Genomic DNA, 13,215 nt, shown 5'->3' on the forward strand with positions numbered 1-13,215 from the left:
ACGATTTTAATCAGTATTTAAAAATTAATATCAGCCTGGTAAGAGCTGAAAATAAATAATCTTGTATAAGATAGGATGCAAATGAATATTCTGCAACACAAAATGCAGGAAACAATTGTATTCAAAAGTGGAAATAATTTTTTGCACAAAAGAAAAATAAGCATTTGTAGCAACAGATGAAAATGAATAGTCAATCAACAAAAATTCCTCCTGCCCCCTACCCCACAGAATATCAAATAGTTGTCCCTTAAGTCCATTACCATGTAATTTTATACCATTCTCTGCTGGAATTTCAATCTGTCAATCCACCTGTCCACTTAGTGTGGACACCTAATTATTGGTGAAATCTACATTAAATGTATTCTTTTTAATTATAATTTTTGATTGCATGAATGGTTGGTTGCTGGTCTCATTGACAATAATGCCAAATGTCTGTCGTAAACATCCTGGGTAATTTTTAAAAATAATTGGCATTAATCAGCCATTGTTCTTGACAGTTGTACCCTATTTAATACAAATAACCATCAAATATGTGAAATCTTTCATGTTAAAGTCCACTAGAATGTTATTAGGAAATCAATTCAGTGTAAAATTGTGAAGTATACCTTTCCTCCACTGGACCTGACATCATCAAAACATTCCATAGCTAACATGTGGTCAATACCAGGATCAACACCAACTTCATTCATAATAGTAATCCCTGCATCCACTGCACTGTTTATAAATATATAGTTATAAAATGTTGTCGGTTGCAAAAAATAAACTAATTGTTTTGCACCTATTTTGAAAGAATTTATTCAGTAATATTTAGAGGAAAATGCATTATTTTTTTTGATTTTCAGTTAAAGTTCAATGAGCCAAAGTTGTATATAAAATTTTTAAAAAATCTGTGACATAACCCATTTACCATGTTTACAGCACATTGACCTTAACGACACATTTTAATAAAGTCTAGAAAATTGCAAAACCATTTCTTCTTTTTAATCTGGTAATAAGCATTTCTAGTTTATAGGAATGAATTGTCTTAAATGTGAAACATAGATGTTATATTTCAACTGTTTAATGTTTTAAGAAGTTAGCCTTTTATAGATTAAATACTAACTCTTTGTGCATATGTTGCATCTCCGGTGAAACATAACTAGCAGTGACCATATTTCTTTTGTGCTTGATACAAAGTTTGGCTACTTCTGGATGTAGCGGCCCTGGCAACAAGCTGTAAACAACACATCATAATCAATTCTACAGGTACAAGTTAAATTGAGTTTTACATTATAACAAAATTCATTGTGTAAGGTTACTGTTTCTTGGAAACCAATACTGCCTATCAGGAATTTTAATCAATTGCAAGGCAAGTCTAGAGAAATTTATTTTTCCGCATTTCTGAGAAAAGCAGGAAAATCTTGTCTAAAAGGAACGTTTTAAATAATGGTAAGTTTTTGGTGGTTTGCCTGTAATTGTACACATGGTTCCATGAACCAATCATTTGTGATTGTGTCAATAAGTATTCTTATGTTAACGAGGTGAAAGCAGGTTTTTATTTTCTTGTGTTTGAAAATCATTCTAACCGCAGGTGTTCAACACTAAACTTCAATATTATAATATTATTAATTCGTATATTTTAACTAATTTGATTCGTTCAGGGATACTCACATGTTAAACTATATTTTCGAAGGTAGACAGAAAACGGCGGATAGCAAAAAGCATATTGCACGGTTATTTTTAGAATATCTAAAAATCGATATACTTTGTGACGTCATGTAATGAATTTCATGATATTGTTAAAAGTTTTATTAAAAAATATCTTTGATCGATTATTTGAAGAAAAAAAATCTTCAAATACATAAGATGTTAAAAAACAAACATAAAAAATAAATGAAATAACAACTAATATGTTGTTATTGTCTAGGAAACAATATGATATCTATAAATTTCCAACAAAATCAAACAACGATTTTCATACAAATATGGTTGGAAATTAATAATATAACAATTATAGCCTATGTATGTGGTCAATACAGGATATATCGACCCAAAGAAGTATATCGACCTCGGACTTCGTCCTCAGTCAATATACTTTTTTCAGGTCAATATATCCTTGTATCGACCTCGTACCAAGGCTATAATTGTATAATATTTGATATTTGTTTTTGATGAGGTTGGGCATCAAAGTTCCGAGATGTTCTTACACTTGCCCCGTAAGACAGTTTTCAATATCAATTTTCTTTAGTTAAGTTTTTGAGGTTATTACTGGGTGGTGAGGTTACGTTAAAGACAGATATATACATACATTTATAGAGATATGGGCATTTTGTGCTTCAAGGTTGCCATTGTTCATATGTTTATTTATTCTATATATGTGTTCGCATTTTGGAATGTACATGTACTTTATATATGTATTGATATATAAAATATATATTAAACGCTGGCTCAGTCAGTCTGCACAGCTAAATGCATTCATATTCTTAGCTGTTATTGAAATGTAGTTAAGACATATTCTATAGCAGACAATAGGCTACTATAAAGAGCAGAAACTATCATATCAATGATGAGAATATTACCAGAGAGTTATGAATGTTATGTAAATAAAGAATCCTCATAGAAACCAAGATGGTGGATTAACCGTTTAGGATAATGTGAAGGTCAGGATTATACCATGCAATCACAATAAAAGTACTAAAGTAGGTGGTTAGTAGTGGTTTATTTTGGAATATTTTAGGTTCTGCTAGGTGAAAAATATCATCTCAAATAGCAATTGATAATTTAAAAAATTTCTACCACAAACTTGATCCCAATTTTACATGAAGGCAACTATACTGTTAAAAATTTGTGTTTGCATTTATTATTGCAAATTGTTGAATAGTGAACAAAAAATGCATTTTAAAATATTGTGATTTCAGGAAATGGCGAATACAAATAATGACATCGAAATTTAAAATGTGAGTTTTTATTTTTCAAATTTTTTTTTAAACAAGCACAATTTTTGCAATAATAAAACATAGCAAAATTTCTAAATTAAAAGTTTATAGTTTTCCTATTTTCTTTGTTGATAGATCCGAGTGTAAAATATCTATATCACTGTACCTTATTATGATGTCATTTTCTTGAACAAGATGTTCAAATTCTTCATGTTTTCTGGATACATCCAATAACAACATTTCATTCTGTGGGTACTGTTTTGATAAACTATCCAATTCAGCTTTAAACTTGGAGGCTAAAATCAACAAACATTTATTAGACAAATATATCTGACAGATTAATAAGCAAAGCTAGGATTTTTTAAGTACAAAAGAGGTCGAAAACTAAATAGATTATCAGTGCATTTAACCAAACAATTTTAACATTTGTCCTTAAATCAGAGAAAAAAAGGCGGTTAAAAAAGATAGTTTAGCAGCCACAATATTCTGCCCGCCTGTCCGAAGTCAGGAACATCATAAGACCTTGTCTTACTTTAAATTTATGATTATTTTTGTCTCACAGTTGATGGCAGAACTGTTTACTTGACTTTATGAAGTATATGCATAACCTGTTTACACTTGGCATCATTAAGAGCATGAAAACATGTATAAATACCGATACTTGTGTTAAAAAATAGTGTAGTGACCTCTAAATGTCTTTTGTGGTTTTTTGTGCTGTTGGTTTGATACCTTATTGACTTAAACCCACATTTTCTCTTTCTTACACCCATCATTTAATTTACTTTAAAGAAGTGGCATATATGTTTGGTCCATCTCTAGAAGACATCACTGAAACTTCTGCTTATGACTATTTTACAATTATTAGAATAAATGCATTCTAGGATTTAAAATGTTGCATTGAAACAGTCAAGGGCTAAATTTCATTGCAACAAATTGTGTATAGTAAAGGCAATAAGTTATATTTAGAGGGGCATTAGCTGTCAAATTCGTGATCACCAATTTGACTTAAAGTCTCATATTTGATTTATAACATACTAAAATATATCCAAATTACAAAAAAGTCCAAAAGAAACAATTAACAATGCATGGACTTGTTATAATGTGTCTGCATTTTGTGCATATTTTAGGCTAGACACCTTCTAATTAACCACCAAGAAGACCTCTGTAAGACTGGTGATGGTCATACAACCCAATATAAACAAACAAACAACCATGTGCAGTTGTATAAAAACAATTTTTCTAGGTCTGTTTGATTGCATATCATAGATTAAAAAAATGTAAATAAATTGTTTTTCCTGGTAGCTTCCTTGTTTTACTTTTCAATGCTGACATTCTTTGGTTTGTAATAACTGAACACACTTAGTACATGGGTTACTCATCTCCAGTTATGTATCAAATTGATCTTTGTAAATACCAGATGATATATATTGAGATATTTACCCACAGTTACAATGAAGTCTTTATTTCTGTTTAGATATTCTATGACTGTACTAGATACATATCCTGATCCCAATATAAGAATTCTCTTTTGTTCAGGGCTAGTCTTCTTTGACTTGTGAGAAGATCTGAAAAAAATAATAATCAAGGAATTAATACTAAAATAAATTAATTTTCATTTCAATTGGAATAATTCATTTTGATGAAATTATTCATATATACGGGTAAAAGAGAGAAGTTAAATAAAATACAATTTTACAGATAGACACAGATTTTCAAATGATATATTAGATATAAATAATAGTAAAAAATATTTTAACTGCCAGTGAAATCAAAAATTAATTTGGGAAAACTAATCATATAAGATTTAGACAGTTACTTATTGCAAAAGAAAAAAAACCTTTCCCCAGAATCAGTTGGTCTTTGTCAGGTTATTTAATTTTTGCATGTTGAACTATCCCATTGAATAAATACAATAGATATTGTGCTCTGTGGAGTTTATTCAATGGGATCAAAGTAAAAGCATAAATTAAAATATGCAGTAAAAATGACATAATGACTTACGTGAATTTGTTCCTTAGTTCTTGAATGTATTCATGATTCGGTGTTAATACTCCATTAGAAGCTATAACTGCCTGTCAAATCAAAATTTGTATTTGTAAACATTAAAATTACAGGGTGAACAAAATATCAAGTATGTCTAACTGTAAGTACAGGACCAAGACCTCTTTCCCTTGCATAATTAAAAGCATTGTCCATTCTTTCTCTTATTTTGTGTTCCCTCTTATCCTAAAAAGAAACACTTCATTTTTAACAGCATTTTTTAAATGACAGAAAAATAACTGAAAGTGTTATGATTTTGTACACAGTAAACTAGGACACATTCCAAATCCAAAGATGACGATTTCTGAAAATAAGGAGATTCAAACTTGTACAAGAGAGAAAGCAAGGTGTGGGAGATTCTGGAAATTATGAGAGAAAGAAAAATGTGAGTCTCCTGCTGAAATTGGTGAATTTGACACATGCAATTATAATCCTTAATGAAAGACCATACATACATTTTTTCTGGAAGTTTAGTAGCACTTAGTTGATTTCTTTTTTAGATCTTTTTAACTAAATTATCAAAATTCTTATAAAATTATTGAAATACACAAAAAATTGATAAAGACTGTATATTGACATCAATGTGTTTTTTTTTGTGTTGCTGGCTTGCTGTCTCATTGACATATACCTTAAATATCCTTTTATTTATATCTATACTTAATAGTGTATCACAAGGTGACCAGTTTTACTAATAGATCAACCTCAATTATAGTAGAATTAATGACAGGTTGCTCATTCAAGTTTATGTTGTGTTTCTAGAGGGATGAAAGGACCTTTTTGGGGATGCCAGGATTGGGTTTTAATTATGGGGAATTTGGGATTTACACTTATCAGGACTCAGGAATTTTAAAATGACTAATTTTACGGGATCATGGAAACAATGCTTTTTTCGGGAATTCAGGATTCAGCTTTCATTTTTCTGGGAATATGGGATGACACCCTCCTACCCCCTCTTTCTAAAACTTATCAGATACAAGTCTATCATTACAAGTGTTATATGTGTCAAAGATCTTCACTAATAAAATCTAAATAATAACATTTTGATCAATGGCATTATTTTCAATAGATAATGTATTATACATCAAAATTATGGAAAAATTAAGATAGGACTCTAAGCTTGTTTTTGAGATAAGCATTTGAAAAATAAAGAATTTTTTGGCGACAAAATATGTTCTCTGGGTAAAGATCAATGTTAATCTGTATTAAAAGTATATAGATATAACAAAAAAGGGTCAAAAGAAAATTCAGGTGGTTACAAAAAATTAAGAAAAAGTCATAAACATGAATAGCATGCATCCTTAAACTACACTTACATTTTTAATCTCTGGAGTTGTATCAAAATCTTCATATGGTTTTGTTGCATCAGACTTTAACTGAAAGAAATGAAGACAATTATAATTACTCATAATGTTCAAACCGTTAGACAAACACAAAAATGTCATACATAGATGCTTTTTTACTATGAACGGCAACAAGTACTGTTCCAAAACATTTGATTATTGCTTTGAATATCCTAGTGTCAGATTTGAAAATGATAATTCTTTCAAATGACTTCTTATAGTGAATTTTATTAAGCTGTGGAATATATTTGATTAATAAGACATTTCAGCTTATTAAACAATTCATTTAATACTTTTATATATGCCTCAACTTCCTTTTGAATGAAATATTCATATATGTTCTCAGAGAAAAGTTTGCATTACAATCAATGACAGTATAAATATTTTAAACTGAATATGCATGCATTTCTCTCATGAATAATTTGTATAAAAGAAGATGTTTTTCATATAAAAACTTGTGTCTGATGTTTTTTCTTTGCTTTGGGTAATACAACATGTTTAATATTCAACAAACATCAATACTATAAATAGAGAATTTTGGCGTGCATTTATTAATGCATTGTTGAACAATTGACAAAACTGCAAGATTAATTATTGGGATTTCAAGAAATGTTGCATACAAATAAGGCTCCGTGTTGAAAGCCATACTTTGACCTATAATGGTTTACTTTTACAATATGTGACTTGGATGGAGAGTTGTCTCATTGGCACTCATACCACATCTTCTTATATCTATTTTAGAATGTTTTTATTTTTGCAAAACACATCCAGTTACAATTTTTGCCATAATAAAACATCCCAAAAATTCCTGAAATTACAGTTATCTATTACTGTCAATTCATCTTGAGGGTACTCACTGTTTTTGGACTAAAGTGAAAAAATCAAGTGAAATACAAATGTCAAAATTTCTTACCATTTCTTTTACGTAAGGAAACAATAAATGACCAAAAAAATCTGTGGCCTCTTTTGGGATCTGAGCTGGCATATTGTCTATAGAACAAATCAATACACCCTTCCCTGCAAAGCTGAAATGTAAAATTATAAACCATTACCACGAAGTATGTTTGGCAGAGTCATTGCATTTATCTTCAGAAACTTTGGTGTATCTTAGAAGTTTAACCTGCTAAAGTTTACTAATTGATAATACCAATTAATTAATTATAGCATATAAAGCAGTTTTCCTCATAAATTTCTATCTATAGCAACAATACTTATCTCAATTCTCTGACTTTTCATAAACATTTGATTAAAAAAAAGTTCTTAAATTGCATTAAAATGGTCCACACTGTTGTTTTAACCACTTAATGTTTTTTTTTTCCAAATTTATAGCTGCTATGTTTTAATTAGTTTCTGAAAGACCAGATGTCTTGTGATGCATCAGGCCAAGTTTGATGCAAATTTGCCAAGTTATTTAAGAAGATATTTGAAGAAATTTATGATGGCAAAAGTACTAATGATATAAAAATTTCAGAAAAGCCCTTGTAAGTCTACAATATGTAAAACTTACCACACATATTATATTAATTTTCTTGTATTCCATAAAATGCCATTAATTATTCAATTTCACTATGCTTTTAATTACTACTTTTCCATTAAAAACACATGTAAAGTAATATTATAAAATAGTTTTGCAATTGTTATTATGCATTCACATTTCTATATACCACCAAATGTTGTTTATTGGTGTATAAAAATCCAAAATTCCAAATGCCTACCTGTCTGTTTCTTTATTTTGATCAGCATCATACAAACAAAATGGTTTATCAATAGTGGTACATTCATTCATAAACTCAATAGAACCTCCAGGGTCAGCAGATATATCACAGAGGGCAATGAGACGATGAGGTAACTGTGGACAACCTGAACTGGATGGAATCCATGGAAACGACTGTGTTTGAAGGAGACTTTTAGCCTCTGGGATGGTTATCAATCTTGGTGCTGTTGGAGCCCAGTAAATTCCATTTATGATAACTGAGGCATATGGTGCTATCTAAAATTATATTCACTCATGAATTACATGTACTGACTATAAAAAAAGCAACCATTGTGAGTAAAGATGCAGTTGTCATGAAAATCACAATTATATCTAAAATCACAATTATATCTAACATTCTTTTATATATGATCATTATGATGGTTATGTGTAGAATGTGAAAAATACAAAATACAAGAAAACATTAAAAATTTAAATATATTTGAAACTTTTTCAAAAACCTTGCATAGGCAGTGATTTATATGTTTAATTGTATCATAACAACTCTGTCTAGCAATAACAGTTTTCACTTATTAAAATGATAAATGTATGAAAAAGTAGACTGTTAAGTTAGTTTGAAAGTAAACTTCATTGATCAATTGAAATTAAACATTACATATGCCAGAAGTGTATCTGTCACATATTTTGATAAACAGTAGGATTAGACACTGGCCATTGAGTGCTTAATCCATCATACAGGTTGATTGTACACTGTGTATAAGGATTTTAACCCCTTCTTTTTCCCAAACTTTTACTGATCCTGGAAGAGCAAAATAATATCATGCTGAAATGTGTAGATCAAAAGTTGTCAGTATTGTACACTGTAGTTTACATCCGGTGAAATTTTTCGATATCTGCAACAGAGGAAAAATCTTTCTTTCCAGTTCCCAATATATATTTTGGTGAAAATTTTTAATAAGATGAAGAAGTACAAATTTCAATGAATACAAATATACACATAAAAAAATTCCTACTGCTATATAACTTAAATAATTGTATGTAAAATTCTTTATAGGATCAAAAGCCAGGCTGACTTATCATAACTTATAAATATTGCAGCTACTATTAAATATGGAGATTAAAGATTGAGGTCAAGTAATTTATACAAATAAAATCATAACAGTATTAGGATTAGCTCTCAGTAAGTCAAATATCCTACAATGGTTCACCTGGTACAAAATTCATAACTCTGTTTATCTAAATAATATAAAATCTTTGTGAACCAACAACAATAAAAATAAAATTAAAAGGCAAAGTTTAGATGACAATATAAGAATGAGACAAGTCAAAAGCAACAAGGGAGAGGCATAAATACATTTTGGTTGTATTGTGTTTATGATGGTATCTCATAGACATTTACCAAATATTGAACTTTATTCATGTGTATATCAAACAATAAAGGTGTTTCAAAACAGAAAAGGCAGGTGACACTTAAATATAAACATAAAACCAAGAATAAAGTGTTATTTTTAGATACTAATCACAAAAAAGTAAAGGTGTCTAGCTGCAATTTTAAAGTATTTAGATTACAAGAATTGTATCACAAACTTGTGTATTCTTGTGTCATTTGTTGAGTTGATTTCTTTTCTAAATTATTGGTTTCAGAGATCAGGTCAGGAAATAGTTTTATAGCAGATTTATATACATTCTATGATTTTCAATAACATGACGATATAGAACGTCTGTTTTCTGCATTTATAACTAATAAATAGTATTCTATTTGATATCCAAACTTAAGAAACTCTAGTTCATGGGAAATATTGCTTGAATATGTATAGAATTCAACCTGACTATTCACACATGGAGTTGGAATATTTTAATGTTGTTCACTTTTTGTTCTTTTAGTTTCTGTGTGCATATGAATCTTTCTTTGTTGGTTGTTGGATGTGTAAATCTGCAATCTCAAACTATTTGTTGAAACAAAAAATTATCTTGATGCACATGATCAAAAATTCTCTACAATCATAAGACAAAAATTAATAGTACAGTGCATCTTCATACCTTTGAGGCAAATGTTGAACCATATCTGGATGGATGCTGTTCAAATTCTTCAGGATCAAATTTTCCACCATCTTTGCGAATATAGTGATCTTCTCTGCTTACAACACATATATACAATTTGTTGGTAGCTGTAATTAAAATTCATCAACTTTGATCCATGTAAAATAAATCAAATACAAAATCATCTTTATCAAAAACAGGAAACAGATGAAATGTTATAATTAAATATGTCATGTCAGAAATCACACAATTCGTAAATAAACATTGACCAACTATATGGTATGGGTTTTTCTCATTGTTGAAGGCCGTATGGTTCCTATAATTGCTTACATCCACTTCATTTGAACTTTGGTGGATAGTTGTCTCAGTGACAATCATACCACATCTCCTTATTTTTATATTTGAATAGAACGAGGTTCTTCAGAATAACTTGCTCATATAAATTTAATATATATCAATTGAACTTTCGAAATATTCAGGATAAAGTCAATAATTTAGCACTCTTATGTTCCATATACTTTTAACAGTTTTTATTGTATGAATATTTCTGTATTGAAAGCTTTACCAATTTTGTTTTAGTTTTTTTACTTACCACCATGTTTGGCAACTTTGGGTAGATGTTCTGGTTCAATATATTCATGTGGAAATTCTTGAAACACTTGTTGTGCACCCTGAAATAAGCAAGAAAGTGCATGTACTGTTGTGCTTACCATACCCCCACTCTTAATTATAGTTGGAAAAACAGAAAGTTGGTGCCTGACAGATACGAAAATCACTCATATGTAACAACTCATCACTGTAAGTAGCTGTTGACAAAATATGGCATTATTCGGTTCATTTGTTCCCCCGAAAAATGTGACAAAAAAATTTGTTTTCAATCAACATATCATTTCAAAGTATGTGCAAATGCAATGTAGGTGTCTGTCAGATTCAAAAAGCCATCACACGTTACAATTTATCACTGTCAAGTTGATGACCAAATATTATTTTCAATATCAGTCCAGATATTATCGCAGTCTAAAATGTCAGACTAGGGCATTAGCTGAAGGTCTGATATGAGGCAGAGGAATGATATAGGGACAGACTTACATGACTCGTCATATTCTCTTGATCATACATTTTATAAACTTTGTTCATCTAACAAATACATTTATGCATTTAATTTGAAATTAAACCTTTAACTGAATATTGACTTTTGACTGGTGATGACACATAAACTAATCATTTAAGCTGGTATTCATCTTTATATGTCTTAAAGCCTTTTTGCTGTCTATCATAATAACATTTGACAGTCATACTTCTATTACTAGGAATGTTTCTCCACACAAAAGTATGAAAAAGAGGCATATTATATCTTAAATTCAAGTCTAGTATCAATTACATTTCATTAAACCAGCAGGATGTCCTACTTACCGTAAGTTTTATCTACATCAGATTGCTTTCAAATTTCATTCTTCATACCTGAGAAACATTACCAGATCCTGTGAAGACAAAAACTAAAGGTCCAAGAGATTTTGGCATTCTTTCCAAGGCAATCTCATATCCAGCATCACGAATTGCCTGTCTTGCTTGTTCTGTGTTTCTGTAATTATGGCTGGGTCCAATATACTAAAAATATATCATTGTATTGACACATGAAATATTCAAAGTTACTTGCTTCTAGTATTTTTATTATTCTGCAATAAATCAATCCATTGTAGAAGTGAGTTCTACATTTGTCAATCAAAATATTTGCTAACAAATTAATATTCATTTAGGTAGGAAATTAGCAAGACTTATTTTCATCATTTTATACAAATAACGAAGTTACTGTTTTTATAAGAGTTTGAATTCAGCTTTATATAATAATATAGTATAAAAATGTCTTTCTATTGTGAAATTTGGTTTACCATAAAAGGTGTATGATGCCCTAAAGCCAAAAGTCTCAATCCCAAACCATGAAGTATGTTTATCATTCCAGCTACTCCTGCATACACTCCAAAGGCAACAGTTCTCTGTCCTTTCTCGTCCACCATGCGCTCATAATCTATCAATCTTATGTTCTGTAATAGAAAACTTACTATATGGCTAGTTAGCTTCAAAACCATAGCTCTTCTCTTCTCATTTGTCCTGCAATTACCTATTGTACAAATAACAGGTACACAAATAAATTTTAGGTACCGGTACTTTTGACCTCTTCTACCATGGAAAATTTAAACCCCTCCCATAATAGGTCAAAACTCTAACTTATAATAGCATTTACATCACTTTAACTTAAGTTATAATGCTGCAATAAGTATCCTGAATGAAAAACATATGTTTGAAAATTTGTATAGCACTTTATGAGGGGCCTGATGGGTTATTTTCGTGCGTTGTGATCGGCGCATTTTCGCTATCGTGATCTGTTTTTCTACAGATTTATTTTTTTTTTTTATATTTTCGTGATCCGTGATCATGGAAATTTATTTTCTGTGAATCGTGATTGACAAAAAAATCAACTCGTGAATCGTGATGAGACCCCCCCCCCCCCATCAGGCCCCTCCTTTATTGGAGCCGTGGTATATTGATCCCCCTTGAAAGACTTTTCAACACTTTCTCCTAGCCATTGTATTTTGACAGCCCCCCCCCCCCCCCATGGTAAATTAAACCCCAATCAGATGTCAGAATTTCAATTTATAATAGCATTTTAACTACTCATATCATTATATTATGTTCCAATAGTATCTTGAATGAATAAACAGGGGGAGGGGTTTCAATTTTTATTGGTTAGGTTTAATCATCATCATCTACTTTTTCCAAATTCAATGAGTTCTACTTAATGCTCATATCAATTGTTTTGTTTTTTTCATCTCAAAGTATGATATAAAAGTAGAATTTAGATAGTTTATTCGCTGGTAAAGTTCTTTCTGTGTGGTACCATACATTCTATACCATGTATACATAGTGAAATACCATTTTTGCATCACTAATATGCATGCCTTACTAGATACTGATATAAATGATTTGTTCCAACTTATATATTATTCCATTTAAAGCAAAGCCTTAATTTTTTCATCTAAACTTTACGCTTTTTAGAGGAGCCAACAGGATTTACATCTCCATTAGATTTATAAATATGAGCAGTTCAGTCATTTAATTAAAAAATCTTACTTGATGAAAAATAACTTTTGTTTTAAAATTGATATTA

At 30.0% G+C, this 13,215-nt stretch overlaps 1 protein-coding gene across 4 annotated transcripts in view; it reads right to left on the reverse strand.

The window, feature by feature from the left end:
* Nucleotides 1–13,215, reverse strand: part of LOC127705507 (alpha-aminoadipic semialdehyde synthase, mitochondrial-like) — a 63,440-nt gene that overhangs the window by 9,225 nt on the left and 41,000 nt on the right. For all 4 annotated transcript variants that reach the window (XM_052209852.1, XM_052209838.1, XM_052209845.1 and 1 more), the window contains exons 4-15: nt 11,939–12,091; nt 11,511–11,657; nt 10,642–10,720; nt 10,050–10,177; nt 8,011–8,285; nt 7,209–7,320; nt 6,269–6,328; nt 4,917–4,987; nt 4,356–4,480; nt 3,082–3,211; nt 1,103–1,213; nt 606–714 (exon numbers count right to left, since the gene is read on the reverse strand). In XM_052209852.1, coding sequence (XP_052065812.1) covers nt 606–714; nt 1,103–1,213; nt 3,082–3,211; nt 4,356–4,480; nt 4,917–4,987; nt 6,269–6,328; nt 7,209–7,320; nt 8,011–8,285; nt 10,050–10,177; nt 10,642–10,720; nt 11,511–11,657; nt 11,939–12,091 — 1,500 coding nt within the window. The remainder of the gene's footprint in view (nt 1–605; nt 715–1,102; nt 1,214–3,081; nt 3,212–4,355; nt 4,481–4,916; nt 4,988–6,268; nt 6,329–7,208; nt 7,321–8,010; nt 8,286–10,049; nt 10,178–10,641; nt 10,721–11,510; nt 11,658–11,938; nt 12,092–13,215) is intronic.

Source organism: Mytilus californianus, unplaced genomic scaffold (assembly GCF_021869535.1).
Source record: "Mytilus californianus isolate M0D057914Y unplaced genomic scaffold, xbMytCali1.0.p SCAF_1, whole genome shotgun sequence".
Classification (NCBI taxonomy): domain Eukaryota; kingdom Metazoa; phylum Mollusca; class Bivalvia; order Mytilida; family Mytilidae; genus Mytilus; species Mytilus californianus.